Consider the following 10,432-nt stretch of genomic DNA (forward strand, 5'->3'; position numbering starts at 1 on the left):
TTTTCATGATATTAACTATATATATAATTAACAGATCACTTTAATAAATTAACTATAAAATATAACAGTGCTAAAACATTTAATTATTTATAATATATATATATATGATCCAAATTACTAAATTTGACGAAAATAAAAATGTAAATCAAAAAATAGAACCAAATTTAACATATACATACAAGAAAAAATTGGAGAGTTAAGCCTACACATAATTAATTTACAGAGGTGGGTTTAGTAACTGAACCCGTATTTCCTTTTTCCTATGAATTTTCCTTCTAGACGCATCCATAAAGCTTTGAAACCGTTGGATCTTAACTCAACGGCGGTTATTCGTCTAAATGACGTGTCTGTAAGAAAATAATCATACAAATACTCAGCAGAAAGCAGGAGGGACGTGAAGTAAAGGCGCTGTTTGTCTTGACCAAGCGTTTTCTAAATGGAACGAACATTCTGCCTCTCTCTTCTCTTCCTCTTCACCGCAGCGTTAGCGGCAGCGAGTGGCGGCGCTGAACACAACCTCACTTCAGGCGGGCTGTTATGGTCCCCTGCCACAGAGGAGTCCGATCTTCGCCCGGCGGCTGATGACTACGACTCCGACGGCGGGTTTTCCTCACTCGACGGCATGCTGCAGTGGGCTATAAGTACGTACTTAAAACTAGGTTTAGTTATTTCTTTTTAGTTCAGTTATTTATTTTATTTATTTTGGTCACATTAAAAAAGGTTGAGTTCTTTCACTTACAGTGGCGCGCGCATAATATAATCTATAACCATAATTTAATTACGGAAGAATTAATTCGACAGAGGAAATACATCTTCCAGAATCTCAAGCCTTGTTTTTCACGCTTTATGAATTATATGAACAGTTTAAAGGAGACTTAAGTAGCTATTATATTCCTTAAATAATTGGAAAATTATCAAAAATTCATTTGGATGAGCAATTTGATTCCATTGAATATGAGTTCAATTTTCAGTCTAGAACTTCTTAACGAATTACAAAACATCAATTATGTGACTTTTAAAAGGTGTTGTTTATCTTGTTTTTCCATTGATTCTTGGCCGGAAAAGTACATTTTCGTGTATAAATTATTAAGCAATTGTGCATGTGTAAGAAAAGTTATGTCAAATGCTCCAATGACGAATATTGTTAAGGAGTGTCTTATTCATAACCAACACACAAGCAACCACGTTCTAGATACTCTAAAGTATAGAAAATAACTTATGGTTTGATAACGGTTATTAATTTGTTTTCCTTAAATTCGTTGATTTAAATAATCATTTTTTGAATATCTTTGCAAAGGTCATTCTGATCCCGAAAAGCTAAAGGAATCAGCAGAAGCCCAGCAACGGCTTTCACCAAGGGAGCTAGAGAAACGTTCATTGAAAATCAAGGTACATGGCACTTGCACTGAAACTACTAATTCAACTAATTTTTCTTCTGTGCGTTTGTGTGTGGTACTTTGTATGTTTTTATTCACTTACCTGAGGGATTATGCTGGCGATTAAATAGGAAATAATGGAGAAAATAAAGATGCCTTCTGATGCTGAATTGATGAAGATCGCTATAGGGGACTTGAATAATGTGTCTACATCCCTAGAAGATAGGCGCCGTGCTTTACAGGAGCTTCTTGAGCTTGTTGAGTCGTTAGATAATGCAAATGGTAGGTGTATATGAATTTATTTCAAATACCATACCACTTACACATGAATAAAAACGGAAGGCGCAGCTGAATTGGCTGTGTTTGATGTGTTGATGCAGTTGTGGGGACCTCCAGGCCATGGTATAACAGCTGCAAGTTGCATTCCAATAAGTGTTCATATCATTTTGGTGGAATTGAATGCTAGTATGCTGTAGGATTTTTCTTTCTTATAATTCTGAAGGACTTGATGCATGCAGTAGAAAAGTTATTTTTAGTTATCTCCAAATAAAAATTGTATTAGCAGTCTCTCCGACACACTCTTTTATTTGGGTGAAATTCACATGGGATTCCATAATTAGGTGGGTCTTGTGCGCCAAATTCATATAATTCATTTTGGTCCCTTCCTCAAACTAAATTAGTGAAATTCAGTAGAACTTCAACCAATAAGACCGGCTATTGGAAAGAGTGTTAGCGAATAGAGAGTGTGTTGCTCGAGGTAGTTATCTCCAAATATATTCTTTGTAATTTAGAAGCCTCAAAATTTGCCTTTATATTCAATATACGCTATCCCTGGAATCTTGTTAATATGATTTCCTCTTTCATATTGTTTTGCGAAACTTTGAAAACAAATTGAAAAGAAAACCAGGTCATAAATTTAGCACAACAAATAGAGCAACAGTGCAAGATTTTAACTTTGTATGTGCTTTTCTATTGATTGACTGATATGTCAAGATCGGACAGTAGCATGTCTTCTTTATTTTATGCATTACTTGTTCAACCACTTTGTATAATACATGGTGAAGTTCTTTATATGTGGTACAAACGAGCATTAGTTAAGAGCTTTCTAGGTTTTTTTCCACCTCTTAGAATTGTTTTTTCCTATGTAATGGTGCATTTCTGATAGATGTTCCCATGTCTGTCAGATTTAAACAAACTTGGGGGACTTGTTGCAGTTACAAAAGAACTTAATCACTCTGATCCAGGTATAAGGACAATTGCTGCATGGGTTCTTGGGAAAGCTAGTCAAAATAATCCAATTGTTCAGCAGCAGGTCTTGTTTTATGATTAATGGAATATCATTAGCTCTAGGCATTTACAGTCCTAAACAATATATTAATGCTGACAAATTTTTTACTGTCCCAGATCATGGAACTTAGAGTCCTCTCAAGACTGATGAAAATGGTAAACTCTAATTCCCTAGAAGAAGCCAATAAAGCATTATATGCTGTTTCAGCTTTGACTCGGAATAACTTGGCTAGTCAAGAGTTGTTCTATGCTGAAGCTGGAGGATGGATGCTTCAGGTGGACTACCTAAGGTTTATTATTATGTTAATTTTATTTTGAAACAAATTTTCAGAATTGACAAATAACACTGATAAATTTTTAGGATATTCTGAACAATACAAGTCTCGATATCAAACTAAGGAGGAAAGCTGTACTTCTATTGGCTGATCTAGCAGGGTATCAATTAGAAAATGCAGATCAAGACAAACTACCATTTTTCAATGACACGAATCTTTTGAAATCTGTGGTTGATTTAACTGCATCAACCGACCTTGATATCCAGGAAAAGGTGATTCTTGACACTGTAGTTAAATTGTGTTTGAAAGGCCTGTTTTATTTTGTGACTAACACTGTGCAATGTCTGTCATAAAATCTCATTTTGAGCCACTCTTTTGTAACATTATTCCATTATAGTATATCGTATAAAATTGATGATGAGGTCATTCGATGCCTTTTTTGTTTTCCAATCTATGCTCTCTCAGTTCACCCACAATGTTTTGGTGGTATGTTTGTTGAAATAATTAGAAATAATTGTTCAGATTTATATCTGATACAAGGTAGTATGTTCAGTGGAATAAGAGTGAGGGATTGATTAAAATTGGTTGTGTACAGTTCTTTATCTGAATTAAACACTGATATAGAACAGGAAAGTAAAAGGAAAAATGAATAAATTTTAGTTATGCATCTGATACAAGGCAGTATGTTCAGTGGAATAAGAGTGAGGGATTGATTAAAATTGGTTGTGTACAGTTCTTTATCTGAATTAAACACTGATATAGAATAGGAAAGTAAAAGGAAAAATGAATAAACTTTAGTTATGCATCTCAACTTTTTGGAGAACTTAGGTGAAAGATTCTATAAAGTTAAAATGCACAAGTTATTAACTTGTGCAGAAATTTAGTTCGTTTTTCCTTATTATTTTTCCTATAAATAAATACTCAGAAAAATTTATCCGAATAAAATGTCGACAAATCTTGTATTGGCAGATTGACCCTTTTTGTGGTTAATGTTAAGCTTTTGGTTTGACTTTTGGCCTTGTTTGTGGGATGTATTAAGCAGGCCCTTGTTGCGATCAAGAGTCTCTTGCAACTAAGAACCACTGATGCTCAGATTTTCAAGGACTTTTGTGCTTTAGGTGATGCACTGAACAAAATGAGGAAGTTGTTGCATGATTTGATGGAGGATGAGTATAAGAGAGACTATGCAATAGATGTTGAGAGTCTTCGTGTTGAAGTGGAACACATTTTCGAGAGAAAGCTGGTAAAGCAATGATATCAGTTGACATCTCATTACTGTTTTGGAGTAGATCTTGTATCTTTAATATAGTTTCTAGAGTGCATGTTAAACTAGGATATTAATATTAATTGGTTTAATGCAGCTTCTTCCTACACCCTACCATTTTCTTCCTGCACCCTACCAGTTCCGGAATTTATTTTCCGGAACATAATAAATAATTCCGGAATTTTTTTTCGGGAAGCCCATCAAACCCTCCTTTAACGCAAAACATTTTCCGAAAGCATTTTGATGGGATAGGAGTAGAAATTTGATGAGGTGCCGGAAATAATTACTTGGTTTAGATATATTTTTACTCTTTCAAATTGGAAGCGCTCAGTTTTTTGGTCGTTCAATTATAAGTTTTATTTTTTTTTTGTCTTTCAATTTTTCAAAAGGCTATTTTTAGCCATTGGAATTAGGTAATGGTTAATTGAGTAATATAATGTTTTGAAAGTTTTCTAAAGATTTAAATATGATTTTAGTTTGGTGATGTTGCTTTTTCTCCAATTAAAAATTTTCGTTTTTTTAGTTTCTAATTTTGCAAATGCTGTTTTTTTGTCTCTGGTTAGATGATGATAGTAGCATTGATGACGTGGTAAATGGTATTTTACTCGGCATTTGCTGTTTAATGAGAGATGAGACTAGGAGTGAGTCTTGTTCTTGATAAGATTTGAATGGTCTAAATGTGTTAAGAGTATTCGACAACTCTTTGCTTATAGAGTTTTCATCATAATAAATATAATATTATTGAGCATTGAATTGATTATTTATCATATAGATGTTGTTTTCGAGATAGTCATATGCATATTTGTTTATAGAATGTTAATCTAATTGCATCTAATAATTGACCATAAACACGATAATGCGTTATGTCATTAATAAAGAATTACATTACTTGGAGATTAACGTGTTTCTATTTATAAAATCAACCATTAATAGAAATTACATTACTTGGATTTAATTTGTCATTCAAACATAGCATTCATAATAAAGAATTACATTACTTGGAGATTAACGTATTTCTATTTATAAAATCAACCATTAATAGAAATTACATTACTTGGATTTAATTTGTCATTCAAACATTGCATCCAGAACTCAAACTTTCTATTTAAACTAATAATATTTGAATGCTATTTTTGTGTAAAATAATATATTTAAAGCAACTATAAAGCAATTTTTTTATGTGATATCATGTTTTGCATGTTGTTTCTATTTTATATTGAGCTTAGGTACAAAAGACATACCTTTTATATATACACAAGCACGTACATTCAAGTGAAATTCAATAAGAGCTAGTCAATTGCTTGAAAATACATTTAATTCAAAAGTGATTTTTACAATATATTATCTGATGAGTCCATCTTCAAGTATAAAACTAAGAGAATGAATGGAGTAGAATACATGGAGGTCTGGATGCAGGGAAGCTATAAAGAATGAGGAGGAAGATGTTTAGCTTTGGTGTTTGGAGGATGCTTTCAAGTGAGGTTTGACCAACACTCAAGGAAGGAGGTTAGAGGAAGCCACTAAGGGGAGTTTTAGTCTAAGTTGATTCACAAAATGAGAGGTGTCTGGAGTAATCTCAACATAGTTTCTCTACTATATTCATGAATGATTTTTAAAAGGTCCTAAGCTCTTTAGTTGAAAAGGAGCTAGGTGTGCTAGAAAAATGGAGGGAAAAAGGTTCTAGAATGTGGTAATTAGAGCAAAAAAGAGAGCATGAGAAAGGCTTGACTTGCGAACTAAGCAAGTCACATGGAGCATGCATCTAGGCACTCCAAGGTGTAGCTTTATGTCCAAGCTTGTGCAAGAAGGATCTAGATCCTTTAATGAAACGCTCCACAAGGCCTACAAAGGTAGGCCCAACTCTCTTTTGGTCACAAACACTTCCAAGGCCCAACAACCCTCAAAGACTCCATACATGACCTAAAGAAAATCCTATTATAGTCACCTTGCCTACCTGATAAGTCTCTTATTAAAAAAAATAATTTCTAAAAAAGACTCTAATTGTGAAGATTTTTGGAGAACAACTATAAGGCCCAATAAAGACCTACTACAAAAATACAAAATTTCAATTCTAACATCAAGTCTCTTTCTTGGTCCTTTATCATGTCTTATCCATGAATTTTATCATGACTCTTCATGCTCGTAGTCTTAACTTTTTTGTATAAATAAGTGTTAAGCCTCATATAAAAATTACACTTGTAAATGAATGCAAATTTAAATTGGAAGTTGATATTAAGTGTCTTCAGAGTGTTCTGCTCTTGCTTTGGTTCTTAATTTAGAAAAAAAAATTTAGGTGGTGAATCCTTCTTACACTTATCCTTTGGAAGATGCATTAAAAGGTAGTGCATTTTTCATGTCTCTTCCTGTAATATATGTTCTCCATCTGAAGTTTTTCAAAATGGCTAAAAAATATTACTAAGAACTACCACCTTTTTAATCCATCCTTGAACCTTCCTAAGTCTGCTTAGCTTCATATCACGTTGTCCTTAGGACTAGTAAAAAACAAAACAATTCATGAAGAGCTTAGAAACAATTTGGGAACCCTAGTCCTAAGATTTTAACTTGTTTTGACCATCTTGTTCCATTATTGATGGACGTCCTTGATGGAGAATTGGAAGGAAATCCATGGAGGACAGCAAGAAGAAGATGAAGTGCAGCAAAATTGATGATATGAACAAGAAGAGCTCTCGGCAATGGAGGTTTTTTGTGAAGACGAAGAGTAGAAGTGGTGCTATGGTATGGAAGGTGGCTAGAGGAGATGAAGGAGAATGTTAGCCATGTATGCTCTCAAATTAATAGGAGTGTGGAGTGATCTCAACACTAACATCTATTAGCAATTCAAGAGTTACCATTACAATAGTTGAATGACTCTATTTATAGGCACATGGCCGACCAAATGAGAAGAAAATGCAACAAAGATGAAATGCAAATGTAGCTTGGAGGAGAAGCTTGATTGGAGACCATGTGATGTATGAGATGAGTCTTGATGATGCCAAGTGGCATGTCACACTCTCCTTGCCAAAGTGACACACTCCATGCTACCATCACATGCTCCTTACTTTGCTCATGCTTTGCTTGCATCCAAATGTAGAGAAGCTAATGATTCTCGACCAAGATAGCAAATTAGACTCGACTCAATTGATCCAAAAGTGTTCTAGCTTTTTATTGAAAGCAAAGCCTAAAAAATGACCCAATTTAAATCTAATCGACGACCTTTAATGCATCAACTCATATTTTGTAGATTTCTTTAGCCCATGTGTGTAACATCTCTATTTTTAATAAACTGTATTATTTATTTTAAATAAAACACTTAGAAAATATTATATTTTTACTAATGTTTTGTATTTTATTATGATATAGTTTGAACATTAAAAATATATTTTATCATGATGTACCTTTTACTTATTAAAAATAATTATAAGAAGAAAACAAAACTAATAAAATATGTATATATATTAAAAAAAAATTAGGTTAAAAAAATATAAATTAAAATATTATTAATACGTGTGTGTAAAAAAAAATGAATGAGATATGAAGAAGATAAGAAGATTATGAGAAAAGATAAGAAGGAAAGAAAAAAAAGAGATAAACATTATCTCTTAATTAATGAAAGTCATGATGATTTGGATAAAAACAAGCACATGCACATGACTTGGCTTATATATATATATATATATATATATGAAGTGAAGTTACATGAAAGAGAAAAAAGAAAGAAAGGAGAGATAAAAAAAAAGGAGAGAACAAGAGAGAGAAAGAGAAAGAGAAAGAAGAGAAAAGTGGGGAAAGAAAGTTTAGAGCAAAAGATTCAAAGAGATCTTAGTCCTCTTCAAATATTATTAGTGTGCCCTTCAATCAATAAGGTAAGGGGGAGTGAGGTTAAGCTCTTTTATATTAAGCTTGATAAACTCATGGGTTTTATATTAATCTTTTATTTATTTTGACTCATATATTATTCTATTTACTTTTCTTTAACTTATTTTCATTTATTATCCTTTTATATTTATTTTATTTAATCTCCAATTATGCACTAATCCTATTTATTTATTTATTTTATTTAATCTTCAATTATGCATTGGTCCAGTTTATTTATTTTATTTTATTTATCTCCAGTTACGCATTGGTCCTATTTATTTATTTTATTTTATTTTATTTAATCTCCAGTTATGCACTGGTCCTATTTATTTATTTTATTTAATTTATCTCTAGTTATGCACTGATCCTATTTATTTATTTTATTTTATTTAATCTCCAGTTATGCACTGGTCCTATTTATTTTATTTTATTTTATTTAATCTCCAGTTATGCACTGGTCCTATTTATTTACTTTATTTGATTTAATCTCTAGTTATGCACTGGTCCTATTTATTTATTTTATTTTATTTATCTCCAGTTCTGCACTGATCCTATTTATTTATTTTATTTTATTTACCTCCAGTTACGCACTGGTTCTATTTATTTATTTTATGTTATTTATATCCAGTTATTCAGTGAGCTTGGATAGAAGAAAATTGCATGTACATTTTATCGTTGTTTTATATTCTTTGTGTATAGTTTATACAATGACATGAATTGATAGTCATCACATTTTATGACCTTTGAAAATATCCAAGAAAATGTCAGTTAAGTAAGAGTTAAGTCTGGTTTCAATAAGTTGAGATTAAACTAGTGTCAAAGTGTTTGTATTTGGGAAGTCACAGTTTGGTACACTACGGGATGAAAGACAGGGACCATGGTGGGGTCTAAGAAAGTTTTACCAAGTAGGTGAATATCTGGATAGTTCAGAATAGCGCACTAGACTAGGATATTCATAGGCCAAACTTGGGACTATCCGATACTTGCTCGACATCGCCAAGGTTAGGTAGTGAGTATATATCTCTTTTGTGAGCCGATGAATGGCTAATATTCTTGAGAAAGAAATAATTATGATTGTACCAATGTTTTATGAGAAATACTCAACTACCTAATCACTTCCCAAAGTAACTTTTGATGTTCAGATTGGATCATCAGAAGTGGAATATGGATCCATATGTCTGGTAAAACAAGATCAAGTTTTGTGGTTGTAGGTCCAAATCTAGGCCCCCGATGTCTGTATTGTTTGTTGAGTTTATTAAGATTGATATTTAAGGCTTATAAAGACCTCACTCCTTTCATATTTTTCTTTCATATGTACCTGTTGCATTAGTAGAAGAGGAACTTGCTCAATGAGAGTTGTTCGGGATATTATTGGTGGATCTTCTGAAGATTGACTCATGGATAATTTCTATTAATATCTTTAGGAGATATTAAAAATATAGATAAATCTTCTATTCTGATGTAGGACTCTTAATATTTTACAAATATATATTTTTGTAATATTTCATGAACAATTAAGGAGATGTAAAATGTATATATGAATATGATGTTATGTTATTATTAATATTCCCTCAAGGATAATCTTATGGTAAAAAAAAAAATTAATTCCATATCTTTTTATCAAATAATAATTATTTAGTATAGTAGTCGGGGCGTCACATTTAGTGGTATCAGAGTAGTTCCTTCTGTCAAGACCTTGGGTATGGTGTCTTCCATGTTTGTAGTCTCTACTAGTAAGTAGAGGTGCAAGTTGTTTGTTCTTACATTTTTCTTGTAAAAGAGAAATGCAAGATAAGTAGACTAATAAAAGTAAGTAATAACAAAAATTAATACTTGTAGTAAGGATAAATTTTAGCAATAGTTAAAAAAAAATTCTAAAGAAAACTAAGGAAATTGTTCATTCTTTCAGGAAAAGATGGATAATGGACCAAACATTACCAATGAATTATTGGAAAGAATGACAATTGTCCTGGAAAATATGAGCCAAAAACAAAATGTTGAACCAATGGAAAATCAAGGATTATAAACCTTTCGCAAGAACAATCCACAAAAATTTAAAGGAGGATTTAATCCTAAAGGTGCTCAATCATGGATAGCAGAAATTGAGAAATTTTTCATCGTAATGACGTGTGCGGATGCAAATAGAGTAACATTTGCTACATTTACGTTTGTAGAAGAAGTTGAGAACTGATGGAGATTTACAAAACAACAATTGGAGGATGAAGGGAAACAAATTACTTGGGAAGTCTTCAAACAAAAGTTTCTGGAAAAATATTTTCCAGAGGATATTCGAAGGAGGAAAGAAGTTGAATTCCTTAATCTTCGTCAAAGAATCATGTCTGTAGGAGAATATGCAGCATAGTTTGACGAGTGTC

The 10,432-nt window shown here is 32.3% G+C and overlaps 1 protein-coding gene across 1 annotated transcript; it reads left to right on the forward strand.

Moving 5' to 3' along the window:
* Nucleotides 1-370: 370 nt before the first annotated feature.
* LOC114186757 (nucleotide exchange factor SIL1) lies at nt 371-4,311 on the forward strand. Its single transcript, XM_028074761.1, has 7 exons — nt 371-641; nt 1,298-1,389; nt 1,508-1,658; nt 2,561-2,688; nt 2,781-2,939; nt 3,025-3,210; nt 3,981-4,311. The coding sequence occupies exons 1-7, from the start codon at nt 437-439 to the stop codon at nt 4,191-4,193; spliced, it is 1,134 nt and encodes a 377-aa protein (XP_027930562.1). The 5' UTR covers nt 371-436; the 3' UTR covers nt 4,194-4,311.
* The last annotated feature ends 6,121 nt before the right edge of the window (nt 4,312-10,432 follow it).

Source organism: Vigna unguiculata, chromosome 6 (assembly GCF_004118075.2).
Source record: "Vigna unguiculata cultivar IT97K-499-35 chromosome 6, ASM411807v1, whole genome shotgun sequence".
NCBI classification, from domain to species: domain Eukaryota; kingdom Viridiplantae; phylum Streptophyta; class Magnoliopsida; order Fabales; family Fabaceae; genus Vigna; species Vigna unguiculata.